Genomic DNA, 22,984 nt, shown 5'->3' with positions numbered 1-22,984 from the left:
GTTCCCTACACCAAGAGTGACCCAGGCGCCTCTTGATACCAGCTGGCAGAGGGGATGCATGGAGCTTTACAGGGATCCCCTGGGTGAGATACATCTCTAATAATTCACCAAGAGTGGCATGTGAGGTCTCTTCAGAGAGCCAGTAGCCCACTGGTCCTCCTAGTCATAGTGAAATGCACATATGGGTAATAGTTAAGAAGTTATGCATTTATAGTGGGAATTATGTCCTTAAAGCCTCGACATTAAAAGCAGGAAGTGACAGGGCTTGGACAGATTCTGTTCAGGCAGGGGCAAAAGACACTTATCTCTCTGGCTGGTCAAGTGTGTCCCATGCATTGTATGTATCGCTTTGGAGGCCTCCCTGCATTACCGAGCCTGATGCTAATCAAAAGAGTGCAAAACCTATGAGAGGAACGCTGCAGGAAAATACAAAACCAGCAGGGGGTGACCTGTTAACACGCAAAGACAATGGATTCTTGGGGTGTAACTGGGAGTATTGAGGTACAGCCAGCATCCTTCGCCAAGGAGCCAAACCCTCAGCATCTTCCATTTTAGGAAAGGGGAGTGGGGGTCAGAGCCAGCCTGGCTGGAATATGCTGCAAAGATTGTGTGAGGTACAATGAATTAGATAGAACAGCATCTTGTTAATTCAATCTGAACTCTAGAGGTGCGTTTTGATTTGATTTTACATGTAACCATTTTTTTCCAATACTTTGGCTCGCTGCTCCTTGACTCTCTACACCTTGTTCAATACACTTGTACTTGTTTTCACGATAGTCAGATCAAGGTGGTGTGTGTTAAGCAGAACTGTGATCTGGGATGGAACTGGTAGGCTGGAGTCACTGTTCCTCTGGGAGCAGTGTATCTGTGAATACTGTGAGTGTCCAGTGGACCAGGGGCTGGACCCTCCAGGAGACGTTTGGAGGGCTCAGTGGCTGGAGGGTGCCCATCGCTAGCTTGCAGAGGCAAAGCAGAGCCTGCATAGGCTGACAGCCCTGGGCACTGCGTCACAACCAGGGGATTCATGTTCACAGTGTCATAGATCCCAAGGCCAGAAAGGGATCACTGTGATCATCTAGTCTGACCACCTGTGCAGCACAGGCTGGAGACCTGCCCCTGCCCCTAGAGCAGATCTTGTAGGAAAACATCCAAGTCCGATTTAAAAATTGACAGTGATGAAGAATCCACCACAGCATTTGGTCAGTTGATCCAATGGTTAATTATCCTTGCTGTTAAAAGTGTGCACCTTATTTCCGAGAAGGCCAAGAGGAAATGAAATCCGTCCGGCATACCCAGGTCCACACCTGCCAGGGAGTCGCTGTGCAAAGGAAATAGCCTGCTGGCCTGGCAGGGCAGTTTTCTGTCCCTAAAGCTCTGCAGGAGCAATGTAAATGGGATGGAGTGAAGCTTAGAAACCAGCCCAAAAGCCTTCCCTGCACCTGAGGTGGTCAAACCCCAGCGCGAACTGGGGGTGAGCACTCTACCCTCCCTTCACTCGGGGCACCAGCCAGCGAATCTGCAGGATGCTGGTGATGGGGTCCTGCTGTTGTGACAGTCAGCACCCTGTGGATTGAAGTGAGGACCTCCAGGGCAAAAAGCACAAGGCTGCGTAGCTGGGGCTGTAGCAGGCACATAGCTATTGCAGATCAGCACGGTGGGGACCTGTCACACCCACTCCCCAGCAGGTTACACTAGTGTCCTCTCATGACAGACCACAGGAGAATGTGCCAACGAGGGATAACCTGGAAAATAAATCCCAGGACAGTTCCAAGTCAAGCCCTGAAGGGTCCCCGTGTCCTGACCAAAGTCCTCTCTGCTGGCAGGCACCCACCAGCTGCTGAACACAACGTGTGCTACATGCACGCTTCACCAGATGGATGGAGGCCTGGTCTACGTTACAAGGTTAGGTGGGTGTACTCTGCCTTGCATTGACCTAGTTGTGGAAGTGTCTTCACTTCAATTTGGCTCCCGCCCACGTCAGTGCCTCTCAATGCCGATTTAGTAATGCCACCTCTCCGAGCTGCATGGAGTCATAGTCAATGTCATTCAGTTTACGTGGTGTCAGTGTAGACAGTGTGTTGCTTACTTCGATTGTTACTGGCCTCTTACAGCCATCCCACAATGCCCCACGCTGACAATGCAATCGACACAAGCACTCCTGGTGAGGATGCACATGGCTGACACAAGAAGCTGAGCGTGCACACGCACAAGCGATTTAATAACCGCGGTGGCTGTATGTGACATAGGTTAGGTCTCCATAATTTTGTAGTGTGGACATGGCCAAGGAGCTGCAGATTTTCTGTTACAGTGCCAGAGAAGACCTACAGACCTCCTGTGCCATAAGAAACCACTGGATGAACACAGCTCTTGGTTATTGCCCTTCTGCAGCGTCACTCAACTCCTTCTCTGATAAGGAGTGAGCTCTGGGCCCAATGGTAACAGCTGATCGTCCTAACTGGGAGAAAACTCCCAAAAGCAACTGTGCCAACGAAGTCTGTGCCCTGAACTCATGGTAATAACAGCTATGATCCCTGACCAACACTGCACGAGGACACCAGCCCCTTGGTACCATCCCGGCAGCCCACCCCGCCCAACCCAAAGCCACACGCTCACTCCAGAGCGAGCCCTCATTCATTTCTGTACAGCTGCACCCCAAAACTCACCTCCTCTCCATCTCCAGAACCAATGACACTGGAGACCAGTACATGAGTGATTGGCACCAACAGAGACAAGGCAACTGCAAACCATGGTTCCCTGCCCACAACTGGCAGTCTGGCATCGGACCACCATCAGAGATGTGTACAAAGCCAAGCAAAACTCTCACCATATGCCAAGGGAGAAGTGGGACACCGGAGACATTGGGCCAGATTCTCTGGTCTGATACAGCCTCTTATGCAACGTGGAGCAGCTAGAAATTCCCAGCAGAGCTCCCCATGCTGCGGACTCTCTGATGGCATAGCCACTTTCCACACTCTCTCCCCACATCAATGGGAGGTGTGAGTGGGCCAGGGTGTTGTGGGCCCAGGCTTATTCTGGTGACATTACAGTAAGTCCCCTCTGGTCTAACCTTCTCCAGGGCTGGGCAGCCAAGGGGCAGGAAGCTGCCATTGGGTCTCTGCAGACCCACTCTCTGCTATGTCCAAGCACTGCTCTGATGCAGCAGAGAATGGGGCCCACAAAGCAAAAGGAGTGATGGAGGACCTAGGGCCAGGGAAGACTGAAATGCAGAGAGATTCGCTCCCCCCTAGTGACTGACCCCAGGTGAGCAGAGAGGAGCAAAGACTGTCCATCCAAAACACAGAGCTGAGAAATTGGGCTTAAGGAGAGAGACCATAGAGACAGCATCACATGGGGCAGCTCCAAGTCCCCAACCCAAGGGCCCCAGCTCTGCCTATTGGGCAGAAGGTGCTCAGCCAACAGCTGGTTGGCAATTTTTTCGACAATGTTTTTTGGTTGGAAAAAGCCAACTGCATGAGCATTTTGATAAGGCCGATATGGGAGCCTGAGTCCCATCTGGTTTATTCTGGTCAAAAACTGTTTAACATGCATTCCTGGCAGACACTCATGGATGTTCCCACCCACATTCAGGACCAATTCCCTCACCACTCCCAACTGCCCCTCCCACAAAGGGTGCCCTAAGAGAGGGGATGATGTGAAGCATGGCAGGCCTCGAACCCGGGCATCTCCAGACAGTATTCAGACCCAGACATCTGAATGACTGGAGAAGGGGGCCAGTAAAGCTCGACCTCACAAATGGCCCCACCCACAAAGCTCCTGCTGGGGGAGATGTCCAGCCCTACTGATTGGCTGGGAGGCTCTATATAAACCAGAAAGAGACACAGGAAGTTGTCTGAGCAAATAGAGGAATCTTGACTAGCTGCTACTACGGACCCTGCCTACTTGCCTGACTGCTGAACCCTGCCTTTCCACCTGTTCCTGCTTCCTGCCTTCCTGCCTCACTCCAGCCTTGTCCTCTAGCCCTCCACAGAGGCCCCAGCAAACACATGGGGTGGAGTCTCATTCACACCAATGCTCCTTTCCACCACTTGCTCTGGCAGGGTACATGTGCACACTGTAAGGCCCTTTACAGTGGCACAGCAACGTATAGCCGCCTTAGTGCAAACGAGAATCAGGCTCAGAGCCTTCAAGACTTGTTGTTCCTCGTGTTTCCCAGGCAAAGATGGGCTGCTCACCTCTGCCACAACCAATGGCTTGTTTGGTGGCTCTAGTCCAGTGTTGTGTTTGCCAACTGTTCACAAAGAAGTTTGGATTTCCCTGAACTGACTCGTTTCTGCAAAAGTGTCCATCCCTCATTCCTGGGAAACAGAAGTGTTGCACAGAACCAGAGACCTATTTGCACACTTTGGCTGGCACATTAACTAACTAGCATGCAGATGGCATGTTTGCTCAGTGAGCCCCAGGGGCAGGAACCTACCTTGGGAGAGTGAGGGGCCTGTGGTGAGGGGGTGATGCAGCTGCTATGAGCGTGCTGCCAGGTCTGAACATTCGCTTTAGTCTCAAAGCTTAGCTACGGGCTAAGCACAGCGTCTGTCCATGTTCTCAAACCAGCAAATAAAGAGGCACAGACACCATGGCCAGAGAGCAATTCTGGGCCAGGGTCCCAGCTGGCACAAAGACCCCAATTTACAGTATCTGAGAGCCTGGCTCTACTGTAGGAAAAGGTGAGGTGCCCCTGGCTAATCACACCCGCACATAACCGAATCCAGAAGAAACTCAGTTTTATTCACTTCATTGTTTTTTTCCTTTTTGAAAAAAATGACGTGAGGTAATTTTAACTCACGAAGGAAACCATGGCCCAGGGGTGGATTCTGCTGTGCTGACTATCGTTGAGTTCCCCTGAACGCATTGGAGCATGGCCGCACCCATCCTGGCTGGCACCGTCCAGTTCCCCTTCAGCAAACTCAGCCCCAGCAGAGGGATTGTGGGAGCATGCTGGGCTTGGCTGCTGGTTTCACAGACCGCACATGGTCCTAGTAGACCCAGAAAGTGGTTAATAGCTCTTGAGGGGCAAATGCGGCAGCAAAGCACCACTGCTGCGCCATCAGACAGGGCGAGGGGGCCAGCAGAGGCAGAGGGGATTTGCACTTGGTGTTGGCCACCGAGGGGCACTGCTGGTATTACCTTGTCAGGGAAGGGCTGCTGTAGCTGGTTGACATCCAGCGGCGTTAACAAAGGGATGTTGTCAAAGCTGTCATCACCGCTGCTGGTGCCCTGCTCCTTATCCAGCTTCTTACAGAGACTGCTGCCCAGTTTCACCATGGTCAGATAATGCTGCTGAGAGGGAGGAAGGGAGAGGCAATAGGTCAGACAGTTGCTTGGTTTCCAGAGACAGCCGGTGGTTACCCAGAATCCAGTTTCCTTGGGCTGTGATCACTGCAATGTCCCTCTGTGCTGAGGAAACTGAGTCCCAGAGCCCCAGACGGGGCTGCTGGGGTGTTGGCTGCACGCTGGCATGACCAAGGGAGCTGTTCAAGCTGTTCCCCGCCGGAAATCCCACTGTGTAGCCCTTCTAACTACCTTCACTGAGAAATGGACTAAACCGTCCCATCCCTCACCCTCAACTCCTCTGCTCCCAGCTGGTGTCTCAGCTGTAGATGCCACTCCCTCCCCTGCAGTGTCGCCAGAGAGAGGCTGGGCCCTATGTTCAGATTTCAGCTCAGTGCCACCAGGCTCAGAGTTGGGTGGATCAGGGACTTTGTACCATGCCTGTTGCCAGCTGTTTGCATATTAGGGTGACCAGATCTCAAGTGAGAAAAATTGGGACGGGGGAGGGGGATAATAGGTGCCTATATACCGCAAAGTCCACAAGATCGGGACTGTCCCTATAAAATTGGGACATCTAGTCATCCTATTGCATAGCCAAACTGCAGTAAGAGGACTCCACCCACCGCCAGCCTCCCCTTCCCAGCCTCTTAGCTGCGCCCAGTGCCTGGGGACCAACCATGGCCCACGGAAGGGGTCTTGTTGGAGTGACTGGGACAGAGCAATCCCTCTGCCCCTTGCTGCTTGGACAGCTCCCCTACAAAGAAACTGCACCACTGATGGAATGACTACACAGTCTTCCTTCCAAGACTGAACACAGCTGGCAGGCGAACAGGACATTGCAGGCTGTATGTAACAGCACCTCCGGTGATTCCTGCCATAACATTATGAATGTGCTACTGGTCAGCTGCCCAGGCCTCCCAAAATCTCTCTCAAAGCCATAAAAACACACACAGCACAGCCTGAGCCCAGCCCCAGTTCTCCTGAACTAGCCAGAGACAAATTACAGCTCAGAACCACTCTGACTGGAGCGAGGGCTCATGCATGCATGTGCCAGTGTCTCCAAGGGCAAGTATTCAAAACCCATCAGTCAGGTCCCAAAGTCAGGAGACTGGGTTAAAACCAGGAGCTTTCTTTAATAGTCAATGCTGGGTTTGTTTTCGTTGCCCTTAGGACACACGTGGGTTATGCTTTCCTCAGCAATCAGAAGGGCTAAAACTTTTTTAAAAATGAAAGCTGAGATTCCTCTGACTCCAGAAGCTGGGGCTTTACGAAAAGCAACAACTACTGCACGGCTTGTGACAAAATTCCCAAAGTTGGCAGGACGGGAAGTCTATGGATTTCGACAGGAGCTTAGCAGGTGCTGTGAGGGCAGTGCCAGGCCCCTATATCAGAACCAGCCCATACGGAGATGTTAAGTATTTTGGGATAATTGGCAATCAGTTCATGGGATATGCAAAAGTCTAGTAAGCACAAGCTCTTCAGCACTTGCATACAGAGGCCAGGCTTGCAGGCTGCTCAGCCTCTGCTGTTATTCTTCATATACCCTTCTGAGGGTTGGTCACTTTCAAAAAACTGTCTGCTCCATTTAGGTGCTTTAAATAGGAACTGTTAGATGCTGAACTCTGAAAATCTGGCCCCAGGTGCTAGATATGGGTCTAAGCAACAGTGGGCTTTGGATCCTGACTTTAGGCACTGTGCTTTGCAAGTGTCGGCTGTATTTTCAGCATAGTTTTATGACATTCAGAAATGTGAGCAGCTCAAAGGGACTGAAGATCAGCCCCAAAGAGCTCTTTCAAAACACCTGACCTTTTCAGCCCTAGGATGCAAACACCTGAGAGCCATGGTGACAAAAGGTGTCAAAAAGAAGATGAGGATGGGAGGGGCTGGGTCATGGGACAATTATTCCTAGATTCCAAGGCTATAAGGGACCACTGTGACCATCTAGTCTGACCTCCTGCATAACACAGGCCAGAGAACTACCCCAAAATAATTCCTAGAGCAGAGCTTTTAGAAAAACATCCAATCTTGATTTAAAAATTGCCAGTGATGGAGAATCCACAGTGGCCCTTGGTACATTGTTTCAATGGTTAGTTATCCTCACTGTTAACAATGTACGCCCAGGGCCGGTGCAAGGATGTTTCGCGCCTTAGGCGAAACTTCCACCTTGCACCCTCTCCCGCCCACGCCCCCACCCCAAGGCGTCCCCCCCCCCCCCGCGCAGCTCTCCACCAGCCCTGAGTGCCCCCCCCGCGACTCCCACTCTCACCTTCGTCTGAGGCACCCCCCCGCCCCAATCAGCTTAGGCACCACAAGCCTGGGAGGCGGGAGAAGTGAAGCAGCCACGGTGTGCTTGAGGAGAGGCGGGGCAGGGGTGAGCTGGGGCGAGGAGTTCCCTTGCATGCTTCCCCTCTTACTTGCTGCAGGCAGCCCTCCACGCACCCCCTGCCCCAGCTCCCTCCGCCTAAATGCCGGTGGCGACCGGGGCAGCTGAAGATCCGGCTGCCGCAGTCGCTGCCAAAGATAATGACGCCCCCCAAATCCTAGCACCCTAGCCGACCGCCTAGGTCACCTAAATGGTTGCACTGGCCCTGTGTACGCCTTATTTCCAGCCTGAATTTGTGTAGCTCCAACTTCCAGCCATTGGATCATGTTATACCTTTCTCTGTTAGATTGAGGAGTCCATTATTAATATTTGTTCCCCATGTAGGTACTTACAGACTGTAATTGCATCACCCCTAACCTTTTTGTTAAGCTAAATAGATTGAGCTCCTTGAGACTATCACTATAAGGCAGTTTTTTTAATCTTTTAATCATTCTCGTGGCTCTTCTCTGAACCCTCTCCATTTATTAACACCCTTCTTTAACTGTAGACTCCAGAACAGGATACAGTATTCCAGCATCAGTTGCACCAGTGTCAAATATGGAGGTAAAATAACCTTGTTACACCTACTTGAGATTCCCCTGTTCTTGCATCCAAAGATGGCATTAGCCCTTTTGGTCACAGCATTGGACTGTGCTCATATTCAGCTGATTATCCAACCCTCCACCCCCCATGTCCACACTAGAGAGGGTATTGCCATGTAGCTATACCATTCGTCTGACAAAGTGGGCATTCACCCATGAAAGCTTATGCTCCAATACATCTGTTAGTCTTTAAGGTGCCACAGGACTCTTTGTTGCTTTTTACCCACTAGCTAGACCATCATTACTATACTGGCAAAAGCTTCCAGGCTACACCTGGCCTCAGGCTGTGGCCTGCCATCGTTCACAAGTTCTTAAAGCCCTAAATGAAAGCTGTCCACTCCCACCTCCAATAGTACAAACCATCAGTCATAGGGTCAGTGCTTAAATAAGAAAAGAACAAAAAAAGGAGGACCAGAGGCCAGTGCAAGGCACATTTATGGCCGTTTGAGCACCTTCACAACACATTTCCTGCTCTTCTGAGATTCTTTCACATTTAAGACTAGCTCTGAATGCTCAGGGTTTCCGATTCTTATTTAGGGAATAATTGTAACGTCCTCGGGGAAGTGTTCATCCTTAAACTACTAATATGCACTCTCAGACCCTCACTCCCACAGAACACTTCCTCTCCCTGGGAAGGGCTTAAGAGATCAAAGTGGGGGTGGTCAGGGCACAGAACAGCCCCCAGTTCAGAGCTCTGTCATAATTGCTTTTGTCAGTTATTTGTTGACAGGCAATCTCCATATATTTCTCCTGCCTGAGCAGTGCTCAGGGCCCCCAACCCTCTCATTCCATTGACTCAGGGTCCCAGCGGCCCTTCCTGTCTTTCTGCCCATTTCCTTCTCCTTTGTGATTGGGGCAGTGTCACAGGGTCCGTCCAGAATCAGATTCCACTCTAGGAGAAAGAGGACGGCTTGTGCCAGGCAGAGTCATTCATCTGTTTATGCTCCTTCCCCCTGATTCCTTACAAGGCCTTATGGGATGTTAGATAACAAATCCCGGCTACTGGCTCTAGTGTACAGCAAGACAGGAAGGTGGGACAAGGGCATGGGTGGGACGGCTATTTAGCATCCAGGGTCACATCCAGCACTCAGAACTACTCCAACCCATGAAGCTCAGCAGTAACCCAACAAGCCACACATCCTCTGTAGTCGGAAAGTGATGGATGTGTGCTCCCTGTGACCTAGCATTGGGTATGTACCAGCTGGGATCCCAGCCACAAACAGGGGCACCGGGAACAGGGACCCCTCATTATCCAAGGCTCTACAGTCTGGGGTTCTAAACCCCAGGTCCTTGGCTAGTACCTCATTATTTTATCCACCAGTTAGGCCTAATCGCCAACCAGAGCTGGGGAATGTTCTTTCTTCCTTTCTTTCTTTCTTTCTTTCTTTCTTTGTGAATAGCATTCCTGAAAAATACATTTTTTGGTCAAATTAAACTATTTGTGAATATGGGTCCCATTTGATGAATACTTTTGGCCCAATGACAATGGAGGAAAATATATTTTGGAAAAGTTGGAACATTTTGGTGTGATATTTTTTAAACAAAATGTTTCAGATTTTCATTTCAGAGAGCACTGACAGTATGGTCTGGGTGTGACTGGAGTGCCCGGGTGCACTGATAGTGTGGTTTGCGTGTGTTTGGAGTATCTGAGTACACTGCAGTGTTCTCAGAGTGTGACTAGACTGTCCGAGTGCAATGACAGCCTTGTTGGGGTGCGACTGGACTGTCAGAGAGCACTGACAGTGTGGGCTGTGTGTGATTGCAGTGTCCAAGTGCACTGACAGCATTATTGGGGTATGCCGTCAGAGAACATTGATAGTGTTGTGGGGTGTGACTGGAATGTCAGAGAGTGCTTAAAGTGTAGTTAGGGTCCGTGTGTTGTCAGGTGAGACTGAAGTGTTGAAGTGCACTCTCAGCATTGCTGGGGTGTGACTGGAGTGTCAGCGAGCACTGACCATGTTGTTGGGTGTGAGTGGAGTATGGGCAGCATTCACGGTATGGTCTGGGTGTGACTGGACTGTCACAGAGCACTGACAGTGTTGTCGTGGTGTGACTGGAATATCAAAAACACTGACAGCATTCTTGGGGTGTGACCAAGTTATCACAGACCACTAACAGTGTTGTCGAGTATGACCGGAATGTCACAGAACACTGACAGTGCTGTTGGGGCATTACTGGAGTGTCAGAGAGCACTGACAGTGTTGTCTGGTGTGACTGGAGTGTCAGAGAGCACAGACAGTGTTGTTAGGATGTGAATGGAGTGTTACAGAGCACTGACAGTGTTGTCAGGGTATAACTGGGCTGTTAGAGTGCCCTGCCCGTGTTGTTGGGTGTGACTGGAGTGTTGGAGTGGGCTGACAGCATTCTCAGGGTGTTGTCAGGGCATGAACGGAGTGTCAGAGCACCAACAGTGTTGCCAGGTGTGACTTGAGTTTGGGCAGCACTGACAGTGTTGCTGGGTGTGACTGGAGTGTCTGAGAGCACTAACAGTATGGTTGGGTGTGACTGGAGTGTGGGAGCACACTGACAGTGTTGTTGGGTGTGAGCAGCATTGACAGTGGGGTGTGTATGTGAAGGTGGCAAGGAATGAAGGAGACTTTTCCTTCCCTCAAGATTTCCCTGCTGTTAGGGGTTCAGCTGCAGGCAAGTCCTGATGCCACCTGTACTGTCACTCCACACAGCCTTCATTGGTGTTTTTATTTACTTGGCACCAGTCGCCCTAGTATCTGGGCAGGACCAGGGCCCTTGATTCACCAAAGCATTGTACTAGGTGCTTAGCTGTAACCAGACATGTTATGTTCTTTAGGGATGGACTGAAGCACGTGTTCATGAATATGGGCCTACGTGAACAGTGCCTAGCTCCAGGAGAGAAGCTGCTGCCTGCTCCAGAGGCCTAGCTAAGGCTACCCCTGAAGCAAGGCTCAGACGGAGCTGGAGGCTCAGCAGAACCTGCACTAGAGAGAGCCAGCCTGCAAGGCCTCCAGCTGTTCCCAGAACTGACAGGTGGCAACAGGACAGAGAAGAATCTGCACAGCAGGACTCTGATCTCAGCACTGATAGCAAGTGTCTCAGCCCTGCCATGGGAACAGGACCAGCTGTAGATGAATCCCTGGACTGTCACGGAGTCCCTGGGCGATGCTCTGGAACTGCTCCCCACCAAGCCAGGCAGGACTTTGGGGAGCCTCCTCTCCCTTGGAGTAGACTTGTTCAGGGTAAGAAGCTTGCACGTCTTCACCTCCTGGGTCTCTCCTTGGAGCATTCAGCATCCTCTGCCCCTCCGTGCGCTTTCCACAGCGAGCCCGCCCCAGCGGGGTCCTGGGGAAGCCAAAGGGTCCCACACCCCCACTTTTCAGTCAGACGTGACTCTCAGCCAGCCAGTAACACAGAGGTTTATTAGATGACAGGAACAGGGTCTAAAACAGAGCTTGTAGATACAGTGAACCAGACTGCTCGGCCGGGTCCATTCTGGGGGGCAGTGAGCTAGACCCCCACATCTGCACTTCACTCCTCATCCCCAGCCAGCTCCATACTAGCAACCCCCTCCAGCCCCTCCTCTCTGCTTAGCTTTTTTCCCTGGGCCAGGAGGTCACCTGATCTCTTTGTCTCCAACACCTTCAGTTGGCACCTTTGCAGAGAAGAGGCCCAGGCCATCAGTTACTAGGAGACAGAGTGCCAGGCATTTAGTTGCACTGGCCCTTTGCTCTGCCAGATACTTAAGAACTGCCTAGGGGACACTGAGGCACCAACACAGTATTCAGAGAAAACATTAAGAATATTCCTAGTTCATCACATGGACACACTGAAATCCAACTGAACAAGTGAAGCTCCATGGATATGAGCTGGTTGTTTCTGAGCTGAGTGTGTCTGCACTGATGGTTGTACCAGCTTCACGACAGCAATTTAAACCTTCATTTGAGTTAAAATGGTACAGCCTTTGGATGTAGACAATGTCTTCTGGACACAGACGTGTCTTTCAGCACCAAAGGTTAATATGTGTCTATTTAAGAGCAACTTAAACCAAGCAACTAAGCCATCTAAATGCGCCCACGTCCTGGCCGGCGGCGGAGCATCTGCCGAAATGACGCCAAATTTCTGCGGCATTTCGACGGCAGTGCCTCTCGATGACGTCACTTGTCAGTGGCAAGTGATGTCATTGAGAGGTGTCACCTCCAAAATGCTGCAGAAATTCGGCGGTGACAGCTCTTGATGACGCCATTTGCTGCCGACAAGCGACGTCATCGAGAGGTGTCACTGCCGAAATGCCGTAGAAATTCAGCGGCATTTTGGTGGGTGCTCCACCGCCGCCACAGTCCTTCATCTGACGCCCACCAGACGAAAAGGTTGAGGACCACTGAACTAAGCTCTCTCCTTTTATAGTAGATCCTGGCTTTTTAGTCCTGTTATGACAGTTATGAACAGGGAGGGCAAGGACCAAATCTAGAATTGCTCTGAAATGAGAAAACATGAGGCAAGTCCCTCAGGCTGTCCAGGAGTCTTTGCTCAGTGAAGGCAGAACTGCTCACTGACTGCAGAGCTTTTATGCAAAAAGGAACACACACACACAAAACCAGAGGAAATCAATTTTGCAAGCTACCCCCTGCCTGAAGATTCTACATCTGCTCAACAACAAGGTGCAGCCGGCTGCAGAATCAAACCAGCAACAGAAACCACACTAGAAGAAGCTGAGGGATAATACCTTCCAGTTGGCTGACTAGAGGAGTGGGGTTGTCACAGACCTGTTTGCTCAGTTCCATGAGGGATTTGCTCTGAATATTGTCAGACCCCTTTTGGGTTGCTTTCTGTGAACATTCTGTTTGCACAGATATTTGGCAAGGAGCTTTCATTTCTGAATGAGCAGATGTGTGTGCAAATGAGCATGCTGATGTGTGAACTGGTGTACTTGTGCTGGGAGTGATTCCTGGCCACCCTTATTCTCCCCCTCCCACCGCCGCTCACTTCCTTGGGGGGAATGGGATAAGAGGAAACGGAATGTAAAATCTATTCAAAAGCAAATACATACTTGTTCTCTGTCCACCAGCAAGGAAGGAACCCAGCTATTTTAAAATCTGAGGTCCTCATATAGGGCGAAATATAAAGCTATTTTTTGTGCAAAGAGATCAGGAAAAGATCCAAACTGTCCTAACATTTTCTAAATATATTTCTAAAGCTTGTCTACTATGACAAAAATGGATCAGCAAACATTTTTGTGACTGAGACTGCCAAGTTTGTTCATTATTTTCTCATTCAAACAAGTTTACTGTTTCCAAAGTGTAGAAACACCACCATGTGACTTAGGTAATCCGTCCCACACCCAGAGTAACAAATGAGAAAGAGTCAAAGAGAACAGCTCACGAGCCTCTGAAAATGGTGCAGTTTAGCTCTTCTGCAGAGGATTGCGAGGAGCGAGCAAGCCCCTCAGAAATCGGGGTCAGCTCATGACCAGTTTGAGAACAAAACAGGGAGGATATGTTTGCGACGAATAATTCAGACCTTGATTGCGTCTAAGGACAGAATTGACCATTAGATCACCTAGCTTCTGCATAACACAGAGCAGAGAACCTCACCCCAGAATCCCTGCACTGACCCCCTCACTTCTGGGTGAGCTAGAGAATATTTTTTAGAAAGAGATGTACAATCTTGATTGAAAGACTCCAAGTGATGGGGAATCCACAGTGTCACAAGGTGAGCTCTTCCAATGGGTAGTTCTCCTCACTGTTAAAAACGTGCACCATTTTCCCATTTGCTAGGAATTGCAAAATGACAGTGGCTAATGGGTCAGCGGCTAATGGCTAGGTGCAGGCAAACTGCACTCACTGCAGGACCCGAGAAAGGCATGGGGAGTGGGAGCAGTTCTAAGCCACTTTCCCACTCTCTCTTAGCCCAGACTGATTTGGTTAAGATGGCAAAGCTGCTCTGAGCAAGCCACTAAGGGCCTCTCCACCGGCCAGGGATGACTGGAGTTAAGTTAATGCTCAGAACATGAGAACTGATTAATTTTTGTAAGTTACAGATTACCATAAATGGAAGGAAGGAGCTCTTCAAGTTGATTTGCCATTATTGGCCAAAAAAGAAGCGGTTCAGTGGTATTGATTATTGGCTTTGTTTATTGTGCCAAGAGTTGTGATGAGACAAATGGTTAAAACATCAGCATCCAGCCAGAAATTTCTGGAGTCCATCCACAAACAGCATGCACATGGTTACATAATATACATTAATTCATTTTGTAATGCAAAGTCCCAAAGTAATTTACTACAAAATCCTTATTTTTACTTTCAGCTTGATCATTTTCAGGCATCAATATGGAGACAAAGAGTACTGACTAGTAGCTGAACCTTTGGAGAAAACCATCTCGGAGGACCTAGTTAAACATAACCCTTGGTGGCACCTTAGATGCAATAAGAAGTGCACCTATAAACTGAATTTGGCAAAGTAGGAGAGGAAGAGCATTGAGCGTCAGGAAAAAATTGAAGATACCGGGACAAGTGCCAGATGTTGGTGAGACTCGCCTCATACTAGGTCCCATGGCATGAATTTTGAGAACACCTACTTCCTCCGCAAAAGCCTGAAGGCATCTATAATGAAACTGCTGCCATACACTGTTCAGTGGAGTTTCTCTGTAGTTCCCATGAGGAGGCAGACACTAAAATTATTTGCATGCCATCAGTGCACACAGAGAGGAGCTACTAACCTCCAGATTTTTGCACAAGACACAGGTTTTTCTAGAGTTCTCTGTGAGATGCTACCCAAGACTTCTGCACGATTCTGCTTTTGTGCCTACTGCTGGGGAACAGAATTGCTGTATATCCCTCTGAGATGTGTTCCTATCATTTAGAACATTAAAAGCCACTGCACTGCCAGGTCCCCATGTTCTTTCAGGATGTCACACCACTGGAAGGCTGGCTGGAAAGACCAAATTATCTTACTGAAAGGCATTTGATTCAGCCTCCAAAGTCTCTCTCCTTGCTCTGAAGGTGCATGGAATGGACAGTCATGGATGATCATAAATGCACTGGAGGTGTTCTTATGGCAAGTTTACCATTTGAAGATCAACAGTACGACACTTGCAAAGCTACACTGGTGGATGTTTTCCAAGAAACAAAAAAATGGAAAAGAATTGCCACTGACAAAGGGTGCATTTATACCTGCTCTCAGGAGGGCAAATTATCAAGCAATGGAATGGCTCTGGGATGACTGAGTGCAACCAAACTACCCTTCTCTACTGGACATGGATGGGGCTTGGAGGATGGATGGATTACATCAGTTATGTGTGAAATATGGAGGTTTCCAAATCAATCCTTCCGCTAATCAAACGCTCATGCGCAAAGACCAGATGCTCATCACCCTACAAATGTTTGACCTGCAGCCTGCCTTGCATGGAAATATACAAGTTCGGCTCAGATGAGGACCAGTATGAGTGTCTAGCAGTGGTGCCCTAGGCAGAGACAACACAACACTGATGATGACTTTGATGAACACACATTTTCAGTCCTACATGTCAAGGCTAATTACTCAAGGATTACCAAAGAGCAGTGCTTTTTCTGAGAAGCAACACATCCCTGTGTTAAAGCGTGATTAAATAAATGTTGATTTTAAACATTTTCTCAAATGCATATCTACATAATTGTTCTAGGATGTCATGTTTGGTACCACTGTGTTCATGGGAGAAAGGGTTTTCAAATGATACCCAGCTGGACCCATTTCCAATGTCATTGTATTGTCAACATTTCCACCAACTGGAGGACCTGGTACTGGGAGCCAGAAGGTCTGCGGGGGAGGAACGAGTTTCCCCTGCCACACTGCAGAGGGTGACACCACTGAAATGATGATTGTGTAGATTTTTACTGTTCTAAGGACACCTTCCTGAGCTTCCTCTCACTAACTTGCTCATGGGATGCGGTTTTACTACATTGTGTTCCCAGGCTGCCCCGGAAAAACCTTCTTGAAATGAACCTTGGCTTCAGCCACTGAGCCCGAGCCCATGTGGAGAACAGCTCTGCTTTCCCAGCTCCCTGCAGCAGGCTGTGGTCTGAATGCAGCGGAAGGCAAATCCAGTTCAGATCAATGCTCTGCATTTATCAAACGCATTTAAACAAAGTCGCCCCGACCTGGCTCCTGGCAGTGAGAACCAGCTCTGCACCAGCACTGGGGGGTGGGCTGGCACGCTGCAGGAGCCACTCTTAGGCTGAAGGCTGCCTGCTGGTGATCCTGATGAAGATATTGCATAACCTGTGGGCCACTCACCCCTTCCTTCCTGCTTAGAGCTGGCTTCCTAGTCAGCTGCACTAGCAGTGATGGCAGCCTTCTGCTGCTGCTGGATAGCCCAGACAGGAGTGCCTGGAGGGCAGGGCTTCAACGTGTGGGCACGTTCTGCCCTCAGCTCCTCATAGCACAAATCAGCACTGAGACCCCGCTTCCCCTGTGCGCATGGGTCTCCACTGGGAGCGCTGGAAGCTGGGCAGAGTTCTGTCTTAAAAGCATTTGAATGGGGCTGGATTCTGATTTCACCTGCCCCACTGAGGCCAAGGACTGTGCAGGAAGGTGAGGGAGAACACAGAGCCTTGCTCCTAATAATAAAATATTCTGTAGGTGTGACAAGCATTAGCCAGGGCTGCATGGTGTCACGTAGTGTGGTGCTGGCCGGCGAGTGCAGTAGCTGCTGTGGGGGGTCTTAGCACCATTTGATCTTCTTTATGTATTCATTTGTCTGGACTGATCTCAGCTTTGCCCAGGCAAAGGTCCAGGCGCAGATACAAAACCTACTAAGAACTATCCAGAAACGAGGCAACTAGGCCAAGGCCCACACAAAAGCCCCTCTGCAAGGCTACTCCTCTGTGCTCAGACTCTCATGTGTGCCCACCCCCACTCAACAGGGGTGAGCTGTGCAGAGAGCCCTGGGGCGGGGGGGAATGCACAGTGCCACAGGGAAGCAACCGTCACCACTGAGAACACTTCGCTGAAGAGGCCAGCTCTAGGCTTAGACCCGGGATTCACCAGCCAACTGCCAGTGCCATGGCATGATGAGGGGACGGGACACCCGGCCGCTGGGCCCCGGAGACAATCTGGCACGTAGGGCAGGTTTCAGAGTCCTGAGGCAATGGTCTGCCTGCAAGAATCCAGCACGATCACTGGGGGGCACAGACGTAGGTGGTAGACCATGGCCAAGGGCTCAGTTCTGCACATATGTGTAGCATTCACCCCACTGATGCCTGTGGGGCTCCTCCACTGGCATCCCCGGAGAGGGCCAGTGGGTGCACCACGCTAGTCTGTGCAGCATCCAGCACACTTTGAATATGGTACCACTGAAATGCATTCCACCCGTCACTCCTGTGTCTCAAGATACGAGTGTGACCGTCCCTTGCTCTTTTAGCAACCAGCTCCTGGGGGGAATCAGGAAGGATTCATATGTAACTAAGGCCAGAGAGCGATGTTTAAAGATGATTGCAATTATTGATTGAAAACATTGAATGCCACCAAGGAAGTAACGGCCAGGCAGTTCCCTCCCTGGGGTTTCCAGATGTGGGGCACCAATGCTGAAATCGCAGCTCATTACAAAGATTCCAGCAGCAACTCCCCACTCACTGGGGCTAACTGTATGGTGCCTATGCTCATACTCAAAGTACTTCATTAGGCTCCCATCGATCACCTCGAAATCTTGGGGTATTAATCTGCTTGTGCAGAGCAAGGCAATCTGTTAATGATGCTTCCCTGTGTGGCTGGCCCTCCCCAGCCAGAGAGGAGAAACTGATTCCCTTATCAACCACACAAGGTGGTGCAGTCCCTGGGGCTGCTTAGCAATGACACCCCCCACAAGCAACCACCCTCTGACAATGGTTGGCTGACATTTCCAAAGAACATGGCTCATCCCCCCCCATTAGCACCCCCAAAGAGAAGCAGCTATGTACAATGGGAAATCACCCCTTCCGTTTCAGAGCAAGTTTGGGTACATCCACTCGCATGCACTGCTGTATGCTTTCTCTCCACGCACACCCCACTAGATTTTGCTCTCTAGTGCAAATCTGGAATAACTCCACTGAAGTTGCAGATTTAAGGCCAGCAGCAAGGCTTGTGGTCCTGTTGTATGGGCTCCTGCATAGCACAGGCCAAAGAATTTCACCCAGTGATTCCTGCATCCAGCCTCTATCTTGTGGCTGAGCTGGAGCATTTCTTTCAGGAAGAGAACCCAGTAGAACTATTCTGGGTTTACCCCTGTGAAACTGAAAGCAAAATCCCACCCACCCATTTCTGACTTCAGTGGGGATCCCCAGAGCATTAGTCAGGACAGAAATGGGCTCTGGTACATTGAGTCAGTGAACTCTCCAGTAGCTGTCATTGCTGGGCTAAACCTGGGAGAAATTCAGGTGCTGATCTGATGCTGAGAAAGAACTGTTGGGATCTGCCTTATTTATTATTATAGCTAGTCCCAATGATCAGCTATAAACCATGGGCCAAATCCTCAGCGCTGAAATGTCCACAGCCTATTGATTTCAATGGAGCAATGGTGATTTCCCACTTCTGAGGATCAGCTTCTGTGTTTGCAGTGAGTTGAGTTGCTCTGAGGGTCCAGGTGGGTTTTCCTGTCACTTCTGGCGGAATCACTGGGCAGGCTCCCAGGGCCCGATTTTTACAGGTGTTTTGGTGTCTGTCTGCATCTTCAGGTGCCCAAATGACCTTTGGGAATTTGGCCCCCAAGGTACATCTACACTGCAATTAACAACCCGTGGCTGGGCCTGTGCCAGTTGACTCGGGCTAAGGGGCTGTTCAGTTGCAGTGTAGATGTTTGGGCTCAGACTAGAGTCCAGCTCTAGGACCCTGCTAGGTGGCAGGGTCCTGGAGTTCAGACTGCAGCCCTTGCTGGAACATGTTCACCACAATTAAACAGCCCCTTCGCCCAAGTCAGCTGGCCCAATCTATTAGCCAGATATGTACCATAATGGCAGGGCTGGATTTACGCCTTATGTACCCCGAGGCACCGCATCTTCAGCGCCCCCCTGTCTACAGCTGACTTTTGTGTCTTCCGTAAAAAATGAAAGTAAAAGAAATATAATCACAGCCATCTGGGAAGGCACAAGACCCTCCACCATGCACAGCCCTCCCAGCCCGAGTTGGAGCACAGCCCACCCACCCCAGGTGAGGTGCAAGGGGCAGAGACTGTACCTCTCCCCACAGTGAGTGGTCCTCAGGTGTCTTCTGTCCCTCCTGCAGCCTGGCACAACAGCTGTGTCGCAACACTGCCCATGCAAGTGAATGGTGTTCCGGCCACACCCCTTCCCAGCACAGGGCGGAGGCAGTGGGACGATCGAGATTGGGAAGGTGCTGTAATGCTCCCTACACCTTCAGCAGCCGCCCCCCTCCCCCAGCCGTGGCTCACAGCGCCCCCAGGTGGGCTGGCTCAGACACTTACCCTGTTCCAGCCCCAAATGCTGGGCGGACATAGAGTTTCCAGGTGTCCGGTTTTCAACAGGAATGCCTGGTCGAAAAGGGACCCTGGAGGTTCCGGGCCATTAAAAGTCTGTTCAGCAGCACAGCAGGGACCAGGGCTAAGGCAGGCTCCCTACCTGCCCTGGCTCTGCACTGCTCCCAGCAGTGTCCTCCAGATCCCTGTGGCCACTATGTGCCTGGGCATCTAGGGAGGCTTTGACCCTTGCCCCTACAGCTGGTTCCACAGCTCCCATTGGTGGGGGGAAGGGTAGCGAGCACCACAGAGAGCCGCCTGGCCACGCCTCTGCCTAGGAGCTGCAAGGACCTGGCTGCTGCTTCCTGGGAGCTGCTGTAAGCATTGCTGGGACCTTAACCTCGCACCCTGTCCCATACCCCAACCCCCTGACCCAGCCCGGAGTCCCCTTCCACATCTAAACTCCCTCCCAGAACCCTCATCCCCCCAACACCCCAACACTCTGCCCCAGCCCTGAGCCCCCTCCTGCACTCCAAACTCCTCATCCCCAGCCCCACCCCAGAGCCCACACCCCCAGCAGGAGCCCTCACCCCCCAACACACCCAAACTCCTTGCCCCAGCCCAGAGCTCCCTCCTGCACCCCAAACCCCACATTCCTGGTCTCACCCCAGAGCTGCACTCCCAGCCGGTGTCCTCACCCCTCTTGCCCCCCAACTCCCTGCCCCAGCCCGGTGAAAGTGAGTGAGGATGGGGGAGAGTGACAGAGGGAGGGGGGAATGGAGCGAGCAGGGGTGGGGCCTTGGAGAAGGGGCGGGGCAGGCGAAGGGCCTCAGGAAAGGGGTGGGGGCGGAGCGGGGGTGTTTGGTTTTGTGCAATTAGAAAGTTGGCCCATGCCAGGAGGCCACCTGCCCACAAGGGAGCTGTATGTAGTCACTTTTTAACTTTTAACCCACTTTTAACTTTTAGGCGCCCCTAGAATGCTGGCACCCCAAGGCATGGGCCTACTGTGCCTAATTGGAAATCCTGCCCTGCATATTCATTTATATATGAGCAACTGGGGGCAGTCAGTGATCTGGCCAAAGCCAGAGTGAGTGACAGAGGCAGGATTGGGAGCCCTGGCTGTAGCATGTAAGCTGTGTGGTCTAATATAGACTACTTTGCTTCCCTTCATATCTCTCGCCCGCTCGACTGGCACAACCAGCTTCTCTGGGTGCAAGTGCTCAGCAGCAGCAAAGTCCGTGGGTCAGGGCAGCAGAGCTCTTGCCCAGGTGACGGGACGTGAGTGGTGAGCAAAGGTAACAGTGGCCAAGCAGGGGTACAGTTACAGATAAAATGCCACACCACTGCTGGTTTTTGCCAGTTAAGGCTCGCTTGCAACATTAGTAAGGCAGCAGTGCAGGGAGCTGATTGCAATGAGCTGGGAACCCCCCGGAAGGGTGAGCAGAGGACATGCCCTGGGAAACTGGCATTCTTTAGGGCACTGCCATGCTTTCCAGCCAATTCAAAGCTGCCCTGGCTGATATCCTTGGATATTCTACAAGCCCTCCTCCCTGGGGAAAGCCACAGGTAGGTTTCAAAGGAGTTACACCTGGGATGAAATTGGTCCAATAGTAATTTTCCTTAGAAAGGAGCCCAGCGTGATCAGTTGCTTTGGCATCAGGCAAGTCTGCTCCCTAACTGTCCCAGCAGGAAAGGCCTGGCCTAGGGGCATCCTTTCCATCAAGACAGGCATCAGTTACTGTGCATAGAACATGCTTGTGAATAATGCTGGCTGTGGTGGCTTCCAGGCGACAGGGGGCCTGGCGTGTCCAGGTATCTGATTGGCCAGCCAACGTGGGCCGCTCAGAGGTGAGCAGTGATGCACCATTATCCAACACACCCTGGATCGTGGAGCCTCCGGCCAGGCCAAAGGATTTTCCAAAATCTCATGAATACATTGAAAGTTTGTATCCACCTGTATGTGACATCTGTCCTCTGGAAGACATACAGGCAGTTTTCTCTAAAACACATGGGAAACAGTTACTGGCCTACTTCCAATGCTGAGCCAGTGAGAATGGGCACAGAACACGACTGCTGGGGGAACCCCGAGAGCAGCGGTTATAATGCTAGAGTTCCATGCACCTGCGATAATGCTGGCTGCACAATGCTTGCTTGTTTTTTCCCAGTTGATGCGACCAAAGCACTTGTCCAAACTTAATACAATGACTGTAAAGGAACAGAACAGAGATAGAATTCCTAGCAACCTTGCTTTGGGCTGGCAGCCTGGGCTCGACACCACTCATACTGGCTCCTTTGTGAGTCACTGGGTGGAAACAAGCTAGATCTGCTGCTTTAGCCGAACGTCCTATGTCAGCTGTGTGAGTACGGCCGAGCCCCATGCCCATGACGCAAACGAGGCTTGGGTTATTTCTGAGACCCACCACTCTAGCGAAAGGAGGGGCAGGGAAGCAGAGCACCTAAAAATAGGAATCACGGTTTGCTGATAACGACATGAAGTGATGAAAATGCTCTCCAGCCTTAGCTATTCTGGTGGGGAGACAGAGCACCAGTGGCTGTTATTGCAGAGGGGAAGAGGTAGAAGTCAAGCAAAGTGAATGCCTTTTCCTGCACAAACACACAAAGCCCATGTCAGCATGCTGCATTTCATCAGCTAGGCGTACACAGCCTGAGTGAGCCACACACACCAGCGCATGCCGCAGTCCTGCATCCCAGAACCATTAAACGGGGGAGGGGTTGAACCTTTGGCTAAGGAGGGGCAAATAGCATCAATTTCATTGCCTTTAGCAAAGTGGCTGCTGCTCAGAGATGGAGTCTGCCATGGATAGCGGAAATATCAGCCAGACGGTGTCTCAGTGTGGACTGCCACTGAGAAGGAAAATCCAGGTTCATTTGATCAATTTCCAGCATCCCCAGCACTTTGTGTCTCTGAGCTCTGCAAGGGCGGAGGCTGAAAGCACAGTGTGTAGGACACCCATGCACAGAGAAGTTTGACAGAGGATGTTTATAATCCCATGGAGTGGCACTGTGAAAACACCAGCCAGTACAGTAGAAAGAAAGAGCAAATATTCTGCTGTGGGCTATTTCCAAATCTTCTTGTGTTCCCATGTGTTGTTGCAAAAGCAGCTTGCTTTTGGAGAAAGGCAATTCCCTTCAATCCTTGCTAGGCAATGGTGCTGCAGTTCCTCCAAACTTCACCTACCGAACCCTTGGATGTGTCAACATCATTTCCCAGCCCTGAGCCTATGCTGCTCGGTCTGCTGCCTGGATCTACACTGCCTCCCTCCCAGCCCTGAAACCCAGCCACACACCACTCCTGTCTCCTCCGGCTAGATGCAAAGGCAA

At 50.9% G+C, this 22,984-nt stretch overlaps 1 protein-coding gene across 2 annotated transcripts in view; it reads right to left on the bottom strand.

Annotated features, from left to right (window-relative positions):
- Positions 1 to 22,984, bottom strand: part of CALY (calcyon neuron specific vesicular protein) — a 32,957-nt gene that overhangs the window by 9,566 nt on the left and 407 nt on the right. Inside the window, exon 2 of one of the 2 annotated variants that reach the window (XM_032796447.2) lies at positions 5,143 to 5,295. In XM_032796447.2, the coding sequence (XP_032652338.1) occupies positions 5,143 to 5,280 (138 nt within the window). In that variant the 5' untranslated portion in view covers positions 5,281 to 5,295. The remainder of the gene's footprint in view (positions 1 to 5,142; positions 5,296 to 22,984) is intronic. The other variant, XM_032796448.2, reaches the window with a different exon arrangement.

The sequence above is a fragment of the Chelonoidis abingdonii genome, chromosome 15 (genome assembly GCF_003597395.2).
Source record: "Chelonoidis abingdonii isolate Lonesome George chromosome 15, CheloAbing_2.0, whole genome shotgun sequence".
NCBI lineage: Eukaryota > Metazoa > Chordata > Testudines > Testudinidae > Chelonoidis > Chelonoidis abingdonii.
Note: the sequence above shows the minus strand (reverse complement) of the source record. Positions and strands in the feature narration are given on the sequence as shown.